The 19549-nt window shown below is 45.0% G+C and overlaps 1 protein-coding gene across 3 annotated transcripts in view; it reads right to left on the reverse strand.

Moving 5' to 3' along the window:
- Positions 1 to 360: 360 nt before the first annotated feature.
- The window catches only part of LOC120392519 (killer cell lectin-like receptor subfamily B member 1B allele C), a 96166-nt gene continuing 76977 nt past the window's right edge, over positions 361 to 19549 (reverse strand). Inside the window, exons 1-6 of one of the 3 annotated variants that reach the window (XM_039517330.1) lie at positions 10426 to 10558; positions 6573 to 6671; positions 6090 to 6170; positions 2608 to 2762; positions 1971 to 2083; positions 361 to 1081 (exon numbers count right to left, since the gene is read on the reverse strand). In XM_039517330.1, the coding sequence (XP_039373264.1) occupies positions 958 to 1081; positions 1971 to 2083; positions 2608 to 2762; positions 6090 to 6170; positions 6573 to 6671; positions 10426 to 10504 (651 nt within the window). In that variant the 5' untranslated portion in view covers positions 10505 to 10558 and the 3' untranslated portion in view covers positions 361 to 957. Of the gene's footprint in view, positions 1082 to 1970; positions 2084 to 2607; positions 2763 to 6089; positions 6174 to 6572; positions 6672 to 10425; positions 10559 to 19549 lie in introns of those variants that run through there. The other 2 variants (XM_039517329.1, XM_039517328.1) reach the window with 2 other exon arrangements.

Raw genomic sequence — 19549 nt, forward strand, 5'->3', positions numbered from 1 at the left:
TGTATGGTACCACCCTGTTAAATAGAAAGATCTGATGACTATATTCCTCTGTAAAGTCTCTTTAAACACAAGCTAACTGTTGCAATGCTTTGTTCCTGATAGTTACATGGCAAGGATTTGTAAACTCATAAAGCTTCCTAAATAAATAGTTTTAAACAAATTAAACACACCCACCTTTTGAGCCTTCATCATAGAGAAGCAAATTAAAGAAAAAGGTGGGGGAAAAGATGGAGAGGGAGGGATTCCCACCTCTTCCAGAACGTCTTAAAGGCTAAGTTGCAAACTTTGCCCATAATATCCAGAGGAACACTATGGTCTTAGAGATCTTCAGATACCCAATTCTGATTGAAAATTGGTGCCTAACTGCCCTGCCTGCCTTTGAAAATCTCACCCTGTCTGGATTTCATAGTACCTCAACGCCTTGGAGCTAAATTTTCAGAGATTATTGCCTCTCTAAACTTGCCCACCCAATTTCTTTTTGGTAGCACAGAATCTCAGTTTTGGGTAAATAAATGGCATTTGTTCACCAGACTGGTCAGCTGAACACACAACTACCAGACCTGAAGAAATAAATTGGAGATTTTGGGCGAACAGAATTAGAAGCTAGTTCTAAAAATTTGGCCCATGTGCAAGAGTTCTCAAACACTTATGTTTGTCAAACAAACCAAAACAGCACTTGGGTGTCCCAACCTGCCTCTGCTATAGGCTTTGAAACAGTTGTTCACAACAGAAAATATGATTAAGATCAAGATAAGCAGAAAATGGCTGGCTTTTCAGGGATTCATAGCAGCTTCTCTTAAAACCAAGAAATAGAAGAATAGACCCTGTTTCTAAAGTAACAGACCCTGAGAATTAAAATGATTATACACAGATTCATTTAAAATAATCACATTACAAATTAGCACTGTGGATGCTTTAGACTTCAGTTCCATTAATACACATACTTAAAGATGCTGTTTATATCTGGAAGGCTTCTTTCTGGCAAACCCATTTGAATTCAGCACCACAGATTTCAGAACGAATCTGTTCCCCCTTCATCACCCCACAACTGTTCTGTTCAGCAAGGCCAGTTACTGGGAACCTGTGGAATGAAGACAATATATTATTGGATTTTTAAATGTATTCAACAAGTTATATTGCAGTTACCCATCCTCATTTGTGTGCAGTGGGAATGCACATGGAGAAGAGGCAACTGTTTGGAGGAATGTGATAGGGTTGTCTGGTGCTTTGTGGAGTTGTCATAACAACAGTTAGGTAGAAAAGATGGGATAATTGCCCTCAATCCATGTCACAAGGACACCCCAAGCAGTGGATCTGGCTTCGGTTTTAAAAAATCAAACAAACAAACACTCACAGGTGCTTTCCCTCTCTCAGTGGTGGAATAAAAGTTTCACTTGGTCTCCTCTGAGCTGGGAGATGGTTGGATTGCAAACCCTCCACCCTCAAAGTCCCAATTCAGGTTCCCCAGCTGGGTTTTTCCAGCAGTCCTCCGAGCTTTAAGCCCCAGCATATGTAGTTTACCTGCCCCAACTATCAGGAGCAGGAGGCCAGGAGCTTCCAACATTTGAATTGTCCCATGGGATAGTCTCCTCCCCATAACATATTAATCTGGTATATCCTGCTCAGGGCATCCCTGCAACAAGGAGCAAGTACTTCATACTGAATGCCCAGGTTACCAGGTTAGTGCTTAGATTCCACGACATGTGTGCTGTAGAAAAACCGTAACCTACACAGAAAGCCAAGTTACATGTGAAAGCCAAGCCCTTAAGGGAAATTAATTTCCCAGTAACATACATCATGGCTTTCAATTCCTAGTAGGCTACTAGGGGATGCCATATCACCTGCTGTACATTTTAAATCAAAATATGGATTGAGGTGACTAACTTTAAGCACTCAAGTTGGAAAGTAACGGACTAAGATTTTCTGCCACAGTTATAAAAGAAACACGTTAAAGGTCAAAGAGCACTCACAGTGTTTGATTGACTAGGGAGCCATCCACCCACATCCAGTTCTTCTCAGGGGATGTAACGTTAAGTCCAATCCAGATATGATTTACAGCTTTTGTAACATTCCGTATGAAATCCTGTGAAGTGTAAAGCAGAGGGACTGGGTAAAATCACTAACACAGGCTAGAATTCCCTGTGTGCACCTGCACAGATACACCCTGCTTCTTGCTTCAGGGGCTCTGCCCCCAATGCCTCCGGGGGAAATCCGCAGTCCTGCTCTGGGGACCTGAGAGCGAAAGCAGCATCTGCCCCTGGGGAAAATGGAATCTCAGTGTAGGACTGAGAGGTTCACACTGTAGTTATAAGAAAAATCCATTTGCTATTGAATTGTGAACAAGTTCTTTTCTACTTAAAGTATAAGAATTTTTAGGCAAAAATAATTAAGATGCGGAGCCACAGTAGGAACTGCATTGTTTATTATTTTTCCCCTTTCTGCTCCCAGATATAAAGAATGTTTTGGTTTAGCTTTAATTAAGCCAAATTTCATACAGCTGAGCCTCCTTCCAACATTTTCTTTCTGTACTTATTGCTGACACAAGTCCTTGTATTCTACTATAGACCCATTTCTCCAGCTGAAGGTTCAGCATCATATTTTCTTTACCATCTCGTCCTGGTCCTGGATCACGAGCATTTGAGACCTCTTCACTGTACAGTCCTCAAAGCTCTTCTTCCAGTATTTAACTTCTTTAGAGACCCAATAGCACTTCCTTCTATGCAACAACCAATCCCTGGGGCAGAGTTTGCACTTGGAGCCCTCTAGAGGGGGACAAGGAAAGAGGGTGTCAGGAATGGCTTTGAAGGTTTTAAGTAAAATCATGTGTGGAGCTTTCAGAGACAGTATCCCAACCAGGGTGTCTCTTTGGATTGTGTTCGTTGAGGAAAGGCTCAGGTCTTAGCAAGACACACTTTAGGGCAGGATTAAGGTCTTTTGCAGAGCTCGGGTGAGTCAGGAGTGAGCTGTGTTATCAGGTGTTTTTAGTAGGTTCATCACTGCAGTACATGAACAGCCCCTGGAGGACGGGACCAGCAGGGAATAACTCAGGCCAGGTGTCCCCTGCCTCCTTGCTAGCTACTCACCAGACTGCTGTGAGGGGAATCCAAGCCTCTGGGTCCCTAGATCCCCAGGTGTTTAAACCTCTGGGACCTGAACCAAGTCCAATCTGTACCCCAATCTTGGGATCCCAAGACATGCTCTCAGGGCACAGACCTATCTGGCCCCCACTTCAGTTACAGTTGAACTCTCTCTGGAAGTTTGTTGTAGGGTTGTGAAGCATTTAATACACAGAGACTTTGCTCAGCGTCTAACACAGTTAATTGCTCTTTTACTTAATTACAGAAAGCACAAGAGAGAACAGGTCATACAGAACACAGCTGATCTCAGAGCACTTTTCCTCTTTAATGGGTTTAGCCGCATGACACCCCGGGGAGGCAGGGCAGTGCCGTTATCCCCGTTTTACAGATAGGGAACTGAGGCACAGCGAGGTTAAGCGATTGCCCCAAAGTCACATGGGACGTGTGTGGCACTGCAGGGAAATGAACCCTATCTCCCAAGTCCTAGGCTTGTGCCCTAAATACCGGACCATTCTCCCTCACTAATAATAGCACAAACCTCGACAGCTTGAGCTAGAGACGCTGGTTCTCCAGGTGGGAGCTGTAACAGACCCATGTTCCCTGTGGGCCAGCCAAAGAGGGGGACGTGTAACACACACTGAGTGAGGGGGTTACATGTGCACAATATTAAACTGAAGCTCCCAGAATAATAGTTGCCAGTTCTGCTGTATTTCTTCCAGAATATTTAACGGTAGAAGGAAGGAGTCTGGAGGTTCTCCTGGAGAATAATGGCACATAAGGGTATCAGGAACACCCATACAACTGAGAGCAGCGTGCAGACAAATATGTTTACTCATGCACAGTCTGGATAGCTGCATTCAATGCCTTCAAAACTCAGAAAAAAGAAAAAGGCATTTCCAGATTGTGCAGTTCACCTCTTATTAACTCAGTTGCTATGTTTCTAACTTGTTCCTGGACCCTCAGCTGCTATTGCTCCAAAGAGAAGAGAGTCGATGGATACGTTAAAACCTAGCACTGGGATTTAGATTTAATCAGATCTTACAAGTTTAACAGGATCATAAGTGAGTATGTGGATGGGGAGACCTCCAAGGAAGACCATGAGTGCTAGGTGTTAAATGACGTAGATAACTAATGCAGCTGGGATGCACACTCTGACATCAATCCACCGGTGGTCGATTTAGCGGATCTAGTGAAGACCTGCCAAATCAACAGCAGATCGCTCTCCAGTCGACCCCTGTACTCTACCCGTGACGAGAAGAGTAAGGTAAGTCGACGGGAGAGTTTCTCCCATTGATCCCCCATGGTGTAGACCTTGCAGTAACTTGATCTAAGGTATGTTGACTTGAGCTACGTTATTCACGTAGCTGGAGTTGCGTAGCGTAGGTCGACTTACGTGGTAGTGTAGATGTAGCCGCAGAAGGAAAAGCAGCACCTCGTAAGTTAGAATTAAACCTAATGCCCAAACCTACCACTAGGTGGTGCTATGCTACTGGCAATTCCTTCCTTCATCTGAGAAATAAAACTGAAGTCTGCTTGTGATCATAAAAATCCTATGGCCTCTTTTGAATACCGAGTTCTAAACAGCTTGTGTAACAAATTTTGCCCCTCGTAAAATCTCCCTGAATTTCTCTAATGGTACCCAGGACACTCCAGTTCCTGTTCCATTTCTCTAATGGCACCCAGGAACTCCCTGAACATGTGATTCTGTCTCTTCCTCCATTTCCAGCTGCTAAATTTTATTAAAACATTTAAAAACACCTGAAATACTTTCCTAATATGCAACAATTGTAGTTGTCCAGGGAAATTATGATATGGGAATGTCCTTCACTTCTTAGCTATTGTGCACAGTTGCTGTGCACTGCTAAACAAATACTAAGTTTCACCCCAAATAGGGTGACGAGGTTCCGGTTTACAACCAAAACACTCGGTCAGAAAGCGATCCTGGTGTCTCCGATCAGCACTGCTGACAGGGGCCGTTGACTGTCTGGTTGGTGGTGCTGCACAGCAGGGCTGGTAGGCTCCCTGCTAGCCTCCACACCACGCAGCTTCCAGGAAGAAGCCGGCACGTCCCACCTCATCCGGCTCCTATGAGTGGAGGCAGCCAGGGGGCTCCGCACGCTGCCCCCACTCCAAGCGTTGCCCCCGCAACTCCCATTGGCCAGGAACTCTGGCCAATGGGACCTGTAGGGGCGGCACCTGCGAATGGGGCAGCGCACAGAGCCGCCTGGTCATGCTACTGTGTAGGAGCCAGAGGGGGGATGTGCCACTGCTTCCGAGAGCTGCTTGAGGTAAGCACCAGTCAGGGCCTGCACCCCTGAGCCCTCCCAGCCCCAGCCCTGAGCCCCCTCCCACTCTCTGAACCCATCGATCCCAGCCCGGAGCACCCTCCTACACCCCAAACACCTCATCCCCGCCCTACCCCAGAGCCTGCACCCCCAGCCACAGCCCTCACTCCCTCTCGCAGGTCAGTGCCCTGAACCAGCCCAGTGAAAATGAGTGAGTGAGGGTGGGGAGAGTGAGCGACGTGGGGGAGTGTAGTAAGTGGGGGCGGAGCCTCAGAGAAGGGGTGGGGCATGGGTGGGGTCTCAGAAGAAGGGCAGGGAAGGGGGTGGGGCAAGGGTGTTGGTTTTGTGCAAATAGAAAGCTGGCCACCCTAACGCCAAAGGCAGTTGCATTTTTGTAGTGGGTGGAGAGATTCTTGTATCTGCAGCATAATCTGTCAAGTACTTTGGGATCCCAGGTGCTGTGAGAAATATTTATTACACTTCAAGTTGATTGCGCTGTACTTACTGGGAATTACCCTATCTGGCCACTAGATGTCGCTGCTTCTGCTCAGCACCCAGTGGAAATGATAACAAGAGAACTAAAGACAGAGAGGATCATGGGGGTGTGGCACATCTCTGCTATACAGAAAACAAGAGCATTTTGACTGGCCAATTTGATTTTAAGTCGCAGCGAATTCTTCCGGTGGGTATGAAATCGGAGAAAGGAGCTCAATGAGAGCGAGGTTACCTGTTGCGTTGCTGAGTGATGAAACACAAAGCGTTTGTTTCAATTGAGATCGGAAATCGTCCAGGCAGGATCCTTTGGTTACTACTTCAGGATTAGGGGGAAAAAAGGTAGAGGGTATTAAATCCATTAAGAGGAACAGAGGAAATCTCCTTCATTCCACTTTTCCCTGCACGTTTAATGACTGAAGCTGTTTTAGTCCAATCACACACACATCTTATATCCCAAGCTCTTAACTATATCTACTTAATGTGAAGTTTTGATGTGCATGGTCCAGTGTGTCATGTATTTCATTCACAAATAAACTGAATCAGAAATGAGGGCTCAGTGGGATTGTGAAGTAACAGGTGAATTCAAGGTGCACATTTAGTCTGTGAGCTCCTTGGCTAAGGGATTGTCTTACTGTACCTGTATAGAACCAAGTGAAATGGAGGCCCTGGGAGATATAGTAATAATAACAATAATATAAGGCCTGGAACTACTCACCCCAGACACCCAGCACAATCACAACTCCCGCCAGGATGACATTCCCAGCCCATCCAACTCCCAGAGCGATCCGATGCCAATGTGGGCACTGAGGGAGACCTGCAAGAGTCAATATTTAGTGAAAATCCTTTAGCATCCAGTGTGAGGAATAAGAAACATGGCAACTTGTTCTCCTTTGAGCCTGTGCAGCAGTATTTTCAGAGGTTATAGAAGGTTGCTTTTGAAAAAAAATAAATTATTCTTTGGCTCACAATTCCTCCGTAATGGCTGGGCCTAGAAACTCCAGATTTGTTGTGGTTTTTCTATACCAAAACCAGAATAGATGTCTCTGCTCACAGGTTCTTGTAGCTTGGGTATTGGGCTCTGATGCAGAAGACAACTTGCCTCAGATGTTCAGCTCTGTGTGTGTGTTCCCTGTGTTCTCCCTGTGTGCTGCCCCAGCTCTGTGCAGACAGCCCGGCAGACCTAGAGTGAACCACCCAATGACCACAAGATCCGTTAAGGCATAAAGGTACCAGGCCAGATTTATTGTCAACAAAGCACGGTAATAGCACCTGGCAGTCTCTATGAGGATACTAAGACATGTATGCCCATGACAATGAATGCAGCTCAGTCAGCGGCGGGAGTTTCCATTCCCACCTCGGCTGGACAAAGATACTTCCTCTGAGATGCATCTTTATACCCTGATACAAACAAGGTAATACTGCCCCTTTGACACAGCTAGTTACTGCCCCCTGACGTGGCTAGTTATCACCCCTCACCTTGCACATGTTGGTTCAATCAAAACATCTCTCTTACGTACTGTCATCCTGACCTTACCTTTTAGGAGAGGTCAGTGTGTTCCTGTTACCCTTGGGGAATGTTTTTGTACCATCCTTGATATTGGGATGTTCTGGTACCACTTGATATCGGGATGTGTTTGCGTGAGTACTCTGTGCCTAGCATTTTCTAGGAATGTGTATTTCTGCAATATCAGTCCTGTTCTTCCCAGATTCTGTGAGCAGGTCCTGCCTCATACCAGGCCTCTGATACAAGGGCTTATGTCTCAGGCTCTCTTCCTACTACAACAGGGATTTCAAAGACAGCATTTTTCTCTTAAAAACAAAGTTATTTACTTAGTTAAGAGAAAAACACAGCAACAGGATGATTTACAAACATAGCTACATATCTTATCTGCAAAAATAACAGGGTTACTTGTGGCACCTTAGAGACTAACAAATGTATTTGAGCATAAGCTTTCGTGGGCTACAGCCCACTTCATCGGATGCATGCAGTGGAAAATACAGTAGGAAGATCTATATATACACAGAGAACATGAAACAATGGGTGTTACCATACACACTATAGGGAGAGTGATCAGTTAAGGTGAGCTATTACCAGCAGGAGAGAAAAAAAACTTTTTGTAGTGGTAATCAAAATGGCTCATTTCCAGCAGCTGACAAGAAAGTGTGAGGAACAGTGGCGGGGAATAAACATGGGGAAACAGTTTTACTTTGTGTAATGACCCAGCCACTCCCAGTCTTTATTCAAGCCTAATTTAATGGTGTCCAATTTGCAAATCAATTCCAATTCAGCAGTCTCTCATTGGAGTCTGTTTTTGAAGTTTTTTTGTTGTAATATTGCGACTTTTAGGTCTGTATTTGAGTGACCAGGGATCATGGCCTTAATACTATTAACTTGATAGAAGAAAGTTGTTCAGAAGTTATGAGTGGGGGGGAAAAATTGGTGGAAACAATTTCCAAAAAGTGAAAAACTGTCCCCCTCTCTTCTTTCTTATCACTAAAAAAATAAAATGATTGTTGAATTTACTTCAAACTTTCTGAAGAACATTCTCATCTAGCCTCAGACTAACACATTTCAGGCTAAAATAAACCATTTTGTTTGTTTTTTTTTAGAAATTTAGAAGCAGTGGAATTCTAGATCAGGCTTATACTGTAAACCGTCTTTCAGTTTGACTTATTATTTGAGGTTACTACCATGTTTCCACAGAAAGTTAGTTTTCATTTCAAGTTTAGGGACTAAAACCAATGGGACTATTCCGAGTCGCAAGCTCTCTGCTCAGTAATGTTTGCAGAGTAGTTGTGACATTGGAAATAGTAAGTTTCAAATTATTTACACAGTCAATTCTCAACATAGCATAATTTTCACTAAGAAACTGAACAATTTGAGGGGCAAATTCAGCTATCGGTTACATTGATGTAAGCTGGGAGTAACTCCAGGGACTTCTAATGTTACTCAAGAACAGAATCTGGCTCTTAAAATATTTTTCAAGAGAAGACTATCCAGTGAAAGTAATGTCTGAAGGGCATTGATATAGTTTTATAAAAGCTTACATCTTGACAGATAGATAAGAAGGGTCTTATGCTAAAACAATAAATGTCATGAAAATATAAACCATTAATACAACTCTAAAGGGGTACTTTGTTAAGAATCATTTTCAGGCCCTGTACAATAATTTAATTATATTCATGTGGGTGTGTAAAAAGAAAATAGCTTTATAAATACAGTTCATGTGTAAGTTCAAAATAATTACTTTAAAATACCAATAAAGAGAACATGATAAAGCCAGATTGATACAAAAAATCATCACTGTGAAATAGCATTATGTGTAGTACAGCAGTGTTATATATAGAGTGTGTAAGTAGCTTGATAACATGTTTGGGATATTTACTTAGCAAATTAAATAACAATGCAGTGAAAATATGAAGGCTCCGATCAACAGTTTAATATAGTTAATCATTTAGCCCAATTATCCTGCTGTACTTACAGAAAACACACTCTGAAGATATTAAATAACTAACTGACCTTTATCTTTAGCATAGTTCTCCAAAATATCAGTTTTAAAGTTTTTAATTTTCAAATGTTTTCAGAAATGTATACTATGATTTGCATGTTACAGCGTTAAATTAAACCACACAAATCTCCCCTCATCCTCACTACCCTGCCCCTCTCTGTTGATCTCCCCTAACTCCCAACTCATTACACTGCAGCTGACTTGCATTCCAGTGGCTCCTCCATGACCATGCTCAGAAATGGAAACATCATCCCTGTCCTTGGAAACCTCCTGTGACTTTCTGTCCATTTCAGAACCCAGTACAAAAAGTCCCTGGTTGCCTTCATCATCCGCAATGGCCAGGTTTTCATTCAATTCTTCCTCCTCTTCAGCCCCATCTCCTGAGAGAACAGACCCCTGCCTCTCTAGCTGCCTGTACACAATACCTAGGAGAACCCTTCTCTACCTGCCCCCCAGCCTCTGGTCGTGCCTCCAGGACCTTCTGGCTCCAGAGCTATTTTCAGATCCCATCTCTTCTCCCCAATCTGTGTTAAACTTCTGCAATACAACAATGAAATCCTCCTGCTCCTTGAGTCTCTCAGATTCCCTGTGTTCAGTCATTCTTCCCCAGACTCATCCAATGCACGACCCTTTACGTACTATAGTGAGCAAGTCAACGTTTTAGCTTAAATGCTTTGCTTGGATCCCTCAAATGTGTATGAAAGGTGTGCAACGTAAGACTGTATTGCCCTGCACTTCAATTTGTGTGTATAGAGACTGTCACTGGCTATGAAGTTTTCTGTGACATGTATGGACAAAATTGAAATAAAATATCCTGTATTGCATTAGAGAGATTCCCTTACCAGTTCTGACAGTGACAAAGGACTTCACATTAGCCAAGTCCAGCCACTCATATGGTACATAAAACACAGACCTGCTCTTTATTTCTTCTGAATCTCTCTCCCCTCTGTCTAATTTATCTGTGCTGCACTTGAAGGAAAGAAAAAACACTTGAAAAATAGGAGCCCCCTCAAAGATAGAGGGTATTAGATATAAAATCAATAAGTTAAATCCACTTACTGAGGTGCTGGGATGGATAGGGTGGTCCTGAAGAGGCTCCAGCAAAGTTTAAATCAGCATAAACTATATTTCCAGCCATGACAGAGCAGAGGAAGGTGTGAACGTACAGAAGAGAGACTGTGTCTCAGAGCAGCCTCATAGGTACGTCTTAGCAGGATGACAGACACATCCAAAATCAGGAAGTGTTGTCTTTCAGATATTTGACTTCCTTTCCCTGGTAACATACCAGAAAAATCCTTGCAATATAGGTAATTTGTGAGTAGGTCTCAGATTGCAAATCAAAAATAAGTTTAATTACATGGGCAATTCCTGAACTTTCCATAGGCGAAAACCATCTTTACATATACTGCCCTCCTAGCTCTTCCAGCTCTTGTTCAGTATTAGCACTCTGTGAGACAACTGGGTAGTTGTGATTCTATGGCCGAGTGCCCCATTCAAGGGAAGGACTGCTTCTTCCATGGTAGAACTCAACTCTGCAAGATGCGCTGAGCAAGCTTAATTCTCTCTGAAATCAATGGGAGGTGAGGGCAAGCCACACCTCCCAGGATTGGGCCCTGTATCTAAAAAGGGAGTCGTGGTTCTATACTTGTGCCTACCTTAAGATGGTCATGTTCCCACAGTCTCACAAGTTGAAGTTGTGGTGCATGGACCTTGTGCTGTCCCTCTGCACAGAGATGAATTTCACCCACAATGACCTAACTAGTGGGAAGAACACCTGGAAGGAATCAGGTAGGGGGCTAGTGGATTGGCCACTAGACTGATCAGGAGACCTAGGATCTAATCCCAACTGTGCCATTGGCTTGTGCGACCTTGGCAGGGGTGCAGGTAGAATTCGTTTCTTACTGGTTTGCCGCACTCATGGGAGGGACACAAAGAGGGGGCAGCAGTTTAAGAAGGGACACATGACCTCCCCACGTGATCCCCCCCATGTGACTCCACCCCGCCCCCATCCTGGGGCCCCCACGCTCTCCCCGTGCCCTCCACATCCATCCCACGTTACCTAGGGGGAACTCTGTCCTCCTCCCACTGAGCCGGAGACTTCTGAACCGCCGGGCTCTCCGGAACCGCAAGGGTGAAAGGAGCAGAACATGGGGCCACTGGGCGGCCCCATGCTGGCAGCTCCTCCGGAGCGGCTGTACCACCTCCAGCCCCACCCCATAAAATCCATATTTAAACTTTTACACCATTTTTAATATTTAAAAACAAAATTTAGCAATCATTGCTTCTGACTCCATGGTTTCCCCAGTACGTCCCGGGTCTCTGTCCCAACGGCCATTATTAGACATGTGACTTTTAAAATGTTTCATCCTGGAAGTGGGGGGTGGAGGGTGAGCAGTGGACAGGAGGCATAAAGGTGAAGTGGGCATGAGGCTGGTAGAAATAAATTAAATATTTAAACTAATTTAATTTACAATTACATGTGAACTTTTGAAAATAGGGGATAGATTTTTCTGGAGGAATTGTTGCGTGTTATTGACTAACAGGAAAGAAATTTACCCTGAGTATTTCCAGGGACAATGAAGCTGGGACTCATGTCATCTATCTCTGCACCCTTAGACTGATGTGCATACTAAGAGATTGTACCAATATATGCTCCCCCCCTCCCCATGCTTCTCAAGCAGATGAAAGAGCAGAGAAAAAGGATTTTGTTTGTTTCTTCCTTTAGATGTATTTTCTACAATGGTATTTGTAAGTTTGCTGTACTACCCTACTGAAAGGTACTGACCACAAACACTTCAGCAACAAAGTAACCAAATCCTGTCCAACCAGTGACTGGCTATGTGTTGTTGTTTTTTTCCCCCGTGTGGTACGAAAACATCATTGATCTGGTAGCGTCAAAGTGACAGAAAATGTGTTCTTTCCGATGCTTCTTGTGAACACACTTTCCTCTTCATCTTTTTCCACAAACAGAACCGTTTTGAAACATGACAAACATCTTTTTAGAACTAAAGCAACCAAAATATCTGACAGTAGGTGCAAAAATAGAAAGCCTTCATGAGACTGAAGTGTATTTTTTCTAATTCTGAGTAAGCATGATTCTTGCATAAACGATGGAGAACAGGCTAGTTATTTTGCTAGCTACCATTTAACACAGCTTCGCTAACATGGGATGCCAGGCCTGATGACGCAGGCTACTGCTCTTTCAGTCCTGGCACTTTGCATATTGTTTTGTAGACGGCGTGTAACAATTTGGAATCAGTAGAAATGCTTCTGTAGGAAGAGTGAGTTTGAGACTCCCAACTATTGATGGGAGATGGGCTCCAAACCCTTTGGGTGACCTGCTTTGGATTTAAGTTCTCCTTCCCAAACCTTTTCAGGGTGGAGCAAGGGCTTAAAGTGTGCAGCTCAGCCCGCTCTATGGGAAGCACCAGGTAAGATACTTGTAAATACCACAGCAGTGTATTCATAGTGCCATTCAGGCAAGTGCTTCTGTGACTTACTAGAAAGATGCCTCAAGGTCCAGGCAAGGTGCACTGGTGCAGGGGATTTTCTTTTTAAAGAAAACACTCAGAAAGTTTAGGCCGCAATTCTACAAAGCACTTAAGTGTTACTTGAGGCACATGCTTCAGTCTTATAGACTTAAGTACACACTTAGTTTCAAACATGTGTAAGGGAACTGTTGGCCCCTTATTAAAACTCAGTGTGTGCGTGTGTGTGTGGGGTGGGGGAGGGGGTTGGTTGACTAGCATCCAGTACCAAAAGGAGAAGGGTCAATGGAAAATCAGGACCCTGAGACTGACAGTCCCAGGAGTAATGGGGAGAGGCCACCGCTCCAGGTCAGTTTGATTGACAGGGCGGGCAGGCTAATCAGGGAGTCAGGAGGCTGGGTTAGTCCCGTCCTCCGTGTGAGCTGGGATTGCCCGGTCAGACAGAGTGGGGCCGAGCTAAGGAGAAAGCAGGGGCCCGAGCTGAGCTGGGGAGCAGAGCTGTGTGACATCTAGTGGGGCCAGAGAAGCCGCCCAGGAAGCAGGTCAGAGCTGGGAGCAGAGTCACAGAAGCAGCCCTGGGAGCAGACCTGTCCTGGGAGCAGAGCTGCAGCCACCAGAGCCAGAGGAGCAGCACAGGGAGCTGGAGGCAGCGCAGCAGCAGCAGCAGCAGTGCTGAGGCAGAGTGGAGCAGGAGCTGAGGCAGAGTGGAGGAGCTGGAGCTGGAGCAGTCTGGAGCCAGGTGTGGTGAGCAGTTGGGGAGAGCGAGGACGACCCTGGGCAGTGAGCCCAGCACAGGGAGAAGCCCCCAGTGTTAGACCTGCAATAGAGGTTTTCAACATTTTCCATATTTTACTTGGAACATAAAATTGGTTTTGCCCAAAAAGTTCTAATAGTCCTTGAGCTTAAGTCCTTGCTTCGATTGCTAACTTGCAGTGCATGCATTTGTGTTAAACATGCATCATTTATACCAGGCCTTAATACCTTATAACCTATATCTAAATAACAGTGTATATTGATATATAGATATATATATCCCAACACCAACCAAGAGGCTCCGCAGGCCAGACTTGGAGGGGGATCGTAACCCCGACGGGGCTGGGGTGACGCTGGGAAGAAGGGTCCTGCCACCTAGAGCCTGAGGGCGTGTGGCCACCGCCAGAGCAAGTGTCCGACCCGCAGTGTCCCTGCAGCACAGCCAGGGCCTGAGCAGGGGCCTGGGACTTGTGAGGAACAGACTGAACTGCCCTTACATCCCAGAGGCGCTGGCTGTGACGTCCCCGTGCCACAGAGCGGGGTGATGTGTTTTCCTTTCACCTTTCTCATTTTTTCCATATTTTTAAATTGATTGCTGTTTAATGAATTCTATTTGCTTTGAAACATATGTAATGATCAGTGGATCAGGGAAGCACCCAGTGTAGAGAGAGCACCCTGGAGCGGGGACACCCTAGCCCCTGCCCTCCTGATTGAGAACCACTGATCTAAGAGGAAAAGGTTTCATTCCCATTACTTCCTCATTCCGACAGCCAAGGGTGGGTCTCAGACCGATCCTAGACCTGTGTCAACTAAACTGTTATCTCAAGAACTTAAAGTTCCACATGTTCTCCTTGATTTCCATCATTCCCTCGCTGGATCCAGGGGATTGGTAGCTGCCCTCGATCTAAAGGATACGTATTTCCACATATCGATTTTCCAAGGCCACAAAAGGTTCCTCTGATTTGTTGTGAACCAAGCTCATTACCAGTTTGCGGTTCTCCCATTTGGCCTCTCAGCCGCCCCACAGGTCTTCACCAAATGTTTGGCAATAGTGGCATCTTTCCTGAGGAGAAATGGAGTTCACAAATTCCCATACCTCAATGACTGGCTAATCAGAAGCCAGTCCAGAGCTCAGGTGGAATCGATATCCATCTTATCCTATCAGCCTTCCAGGTGTTAGGCATACTAATAAACTATCAGAAATCCACCCTTATGCCTGTACAAAGAATAGAGTTCATCGGGGCAGTTCTCGACTCCTTACGGGGAAGACCATACTTCTGGAGGATCGTTTTCACTCAATCTTGACCCTGATAAATTCCCTATAGGCACATCCAGCCACAATAGTCTGGAAATTTCTGGGCCACATGGCATCATGCACATACATGGTACATCAGGTAAGGCTACACCTCAGACCTCTCCAAGCATGGCTGCACATGGTATATTGACCTTTGTGCCATCGTCTGGCCTTGGTATTCATCATCCCAACTCAAGTCCTCAATTCACTGACATGGTTGAACCAACACATGGTCTGTGCAGGAGAGTATCCTTTTTGTGGCCACAACCATTGATATCTCTGGTCTCTGGTGCATGGCAGTGGGTTGGGGATGGGGAGTCAACCTAGGGTGCCATTTGTCATTCCAGTAAACAGGCCAGAGTTTCTAAATATCCTGGCATCATGGACCTTTCCAGACCACCCCACATTAATATTGACCTTTTCACAGTGTTCAACCAAGCCTTGCAGCACCATCAGAGGTGAAAGTAAGCCGGTCCGGTCTGGTACGGCGTACCAGCAAGAGCCAGTACACCGTGCTGGACCGCACTGGCTTCCGTGGAGGGGATTGAAAGGGCTCTGGACTGCTCGCAGCTGCGGGCAGGCCAGAACCCTTTGAATCCCGGCCGTGGCTCCGACAGCCGGGCTGGGGCCAGGATTTAAAGGGCTCGGGGCTCCCCTCAGCGGCAGGAGCTCTGGGCCCTTTAAATCCCTGCTCCAGCCCTGCAAAGCTCGGGATTCCCCCCAGCTGCCAGAGCCCCATGCTCTTTAATTGGCCCCTGAGCCCTGGGGGGCTCCCAGCCACCTCTGCAACTGGGAGCCCCTGTTTGATTTAAAGGCCCTAGGTCTCCCAGCCACAGCTGCTGCCCCAGGGCCTTTAAATCTTGAGAGGCCCCGCCCCCCTCAGGACTCTGGCAGTACCGGTAAGTCCTGTAAGTTACTTTCACCCCTGGGCACTATAGAGAAATACCCCTTTCTGTTAATGAACTCAGAAGCCTGGGGGAGAGGGGAAGCAATAAGCTTGGAGGCCCCATAGAATCATAGAACTGGAAGGGACCTCGAGAGGTCATCTAGTCCAGTCCCCTGCACTCATGGCAGGACTAAGTATTATCTAGACCATCCCTGACAGGTGTTTGTCTAACCTGCCCTTAAAAATCTCCAATGATGGAGATTCCACAACCTCCCTGGGCAATTCATTCCAGCGCTTAACTACCCTGACAGTTAGGAAGTTTTTCCCAATGTCCAACCTAAACCTCCTTTGCTGCAATTTAAACCCATTGATCTTTGTCCTTTCTCAGAGGTTAAGAAGAACAATTTTTCTCCCTCCTCCTTGTAACAACCTTTTATGTAATTGAAAACCATTCTCGTGTCCCCTTCTCAGTCTTCTCTTCTCCAGACTAAACAAACTCAATTTTTTCAGTCTTCCCACATAGGTCATGTTTTCTAGACCTTTAATCATTTTGTTGCTCTTCTCTGGACTTTTTCCAATTTGTCCACATCTTTCCTGAAATATGGTGCGCAGACCTGGACACAATACTCCAGTTGAGGCCTAATACACGTGGCATAGAGCGGAAGAATTATGTCTTGTGTCTTGCTTACAACACTCCTGCTAATACATCCCAGAAGGATGTTTGCTTTTTTTGCAACAGTATTACACGGTTGACTAATATTTAGCTTGTGGTCCACTATGACCCCGAGATCCCGTTCCGCAGCACTCTTTCCTAGGCAGTCATTTCTCATTGTGTATGTGTGCAATTGATTGTTCCTTTCTAAGTGGAGTACTTTGCATTTGTACTTATTGAATTTCATCCTATTTACTTCAGACCGTTTCTCCAGTTTGGCCAGATCATTTTGAATTTTAATCCTATCCTCCAAAGCACTTGCAACCCCTCCCAGCTTGGTATCATCTGCAAACTTTATAAGTGTGCTCTCTAGGCCATTATCTAAATCATTGATGAAGATATTGAACTCAACCCCCGAGTCCCAAAATCCCCAGTGAACCCTCCTTCCAGTCGCCTCACTTTTAGCCACAACCCGCTGGCTCCTCCCCAGCTGGTCAAACAGGCTGGCTTCCTGCAGAAAGTCAGACACCCAGGGCTGTTAGTTGCTAGACATCAGATATCCAGACCATCAGAGCAACCATTGTCTGCTGAGACTCTGCACAAAGGAAATACCCTTCCCAGCACTAGTGGAACATGAAGCACATGGGGGGAACTGGGGCACATACATCTGAAGAAGTGTTTTTTTTACCCACGAAAGCTTATGCCCAAATAAATGTGTTAGTCTTTAAGGTACACCGGACTCCTTGTTTTTGTGGATACAAACTAACATGGCTACCCTCTGATATGGGGCACACACAATATTCTTCCAAAATTTTATGAAAAATTCCCACTTCATCACAGATGGCCACATGCCTCTTCATGTGGACGGCTTCACTGGGATGAGCTCTGCATAGATCCATGGGAAATTAGACATCCTCATCCTGAAATTCAGCCACCACCGTTGGTCATCCCAGCTCAGCATCACAATTCTGTCCCACCATTCACTGCTAGTTGCCTGAGTTTAGCAGTGGCGCTCCACAGAATAAAGCCATTCCAGGAGAACATTATGCAGAAGTAACTGCTTGATTTCATCTTCCTCCTCTAGCCATATTGGATTCACTGGCCCATTCAAAGCCGTCCAGCTGCACAACTGAACGTCCACGTGGATCAGCCTATTCATATTGAGTGTCAGGACCACAGCATTCCGCACCGTGTCCTCAATGCTACCTGACAGCATTTTGAAAATGAACCCCATCTTTATTATTAAAATATCGTGTTTCCTAAGCCAGTCTCATGAATTTGTGTAATTATTAAACAAAATCATGATGTTTGGGAACAAGTCTTCTGTGTGCATGTCCGCAGCAGTTTGTAAGACAAAAAGTGGTCTGTTTGCTTAGCAAAGGCAGGCAGGAAACAAGGATGCAGCATTGGTGGTTAGCAAATTATACCAGGGCTATGCAGACCACGGAAGTTTTTGCTAAGTGTTAATAACAATGACCCTATTCTAATGCACAGAGAATGCAAAGATACTTTTAATCAGATCTGGTTTTCTCTACTAGGTTTTGCATTCTGAGAAGGCTGCCAGGCTTGAAATATCACAGCTTGATTGCTGAAGCTGTCCATTTCCTTTCTTTAAAAAGGAAATAAATAGCAAAAAAACTTTGCAAGATTATGTTTAACACACTGTGGTTTGGAACATATACTGTAATGGAAAGTACTGGATTAAAGAACAGAACTAGAAGGACAGAACAGTTTAGTCCAAAAAGCAAATAGGCTTGAAAGTGTTGTAGTCACATGAAGAATTCTAAAATATTGCTAAAAATAAATATGGAGCATTTAGTTCTCATTTTAAAAAATTAGTATTAGTCGAGGAATATGGAATCATAGGACTGGAAGGAACTTTGAGAGGTCATCTAATCTAGTCCCCTGCACTCATGGCAGGACTGAGTATTATCTAGACCATCCCTGACCGGTGTTTGTCCAACTGGCTCTTAAAAATCTCCAATAATGGAGATTCCACAACCTCCCTAGGCAATTTATTCCAGTGTCTAACCACCCTGACAGTTAGGAAATTTTTCCTAATGCCATTCTATACCTCCCTTGCTGCAATTTAAGCCCATTGTTTCTTGTCTTATCTTCAGAGGTTAAGAAGAACAATTTTTCTCTCTCCTCCTTGTAACAACCTTTTATGTACCTGAAAACGGTTATCATAACCCCTCTCAGTCTTCTCTTTTCCAGACTAAACAAACCCAGTTTCTTTCAATCCTCCCTCATAGGTCATGTTTTCTAGACCTTTAATCATTTCTGTTGCTCTTCTCTGGACTTGTTCCAATTTGTCCACATCCTTCCTGAAACGTGGCGCCCAGAACTGGACACAATACTCCAGTCGAGGCCTAATCAGCGCGGAGTAGAACAGAAGAATCACTTCTCGTGTCTTGCTTACAACACTCCTGCTAATACAGCCCAGAACGATGTTTGCTTTTTTTTGCAACAGCCTTACATTGTTGACTCATATTTAGCTTGTGATCCACTATGCCCCCCAGATCCTTTTCTGCAGCACTCCTTCCTAGGCAGTCATTTCCCATTTTGTATGTGTGTAACTGATCGTTCCTTCCTAAGTGGAGGACTTTGCATTTGTCCTTACTGTATTTCATCCTCTTTACTTCAGACTGTTTCTCCAGTTTATCCAACATGTACAAGATGATGGGTGGTAAGTAGCCACGGGAAGTAACTAACTGTGTCAAAGGGGCAGTATGTACCTTGTTTATGTCAGGGTATAAAGATGTGCCTCAGAGGGAGTGGGTTTGGCCAGCCTAGGGGGCAGTGGAAAGTCCCACCACTGACTGAGTGGCATCCATTGTCACTGGCATATATGTCTTAGTATCTTCATAGGGTCTGCCAGGTTCTATTACCGTTCTTCGAGATGTGTGGTCGCTATTTGTAGTCCAAACACGGGTGCGCAGGTGCACCGTGCGCTGGAGCCAGATGATTTCTGTAGCAGCGTCCATTGCCCGGCACATGCATTGTATGTCGCCTCCTGCTCCAGGTGAGGTTATATGGTATTTCAGTTGTAGATGAACTGATATATTCTAGGATCCAATTCTGCGTACTCAAGCAAAAGAATAAAAGAA

This window comes from Mauremys reevesii, unplaced genomic scaffold (assembly GCF_016161935.1).
Source record: "Mauremys reevesii isolate NIE-2019 unplaced genomic scaffold, ASM1616193v1 Contig1, whole genome shotgun sequence".
Taxonomy (NCBI): Eukaryota; Metazoa; Chordata; order Testudines; family Geoemydidae; genus Mauremys; species Mauremys reevesii.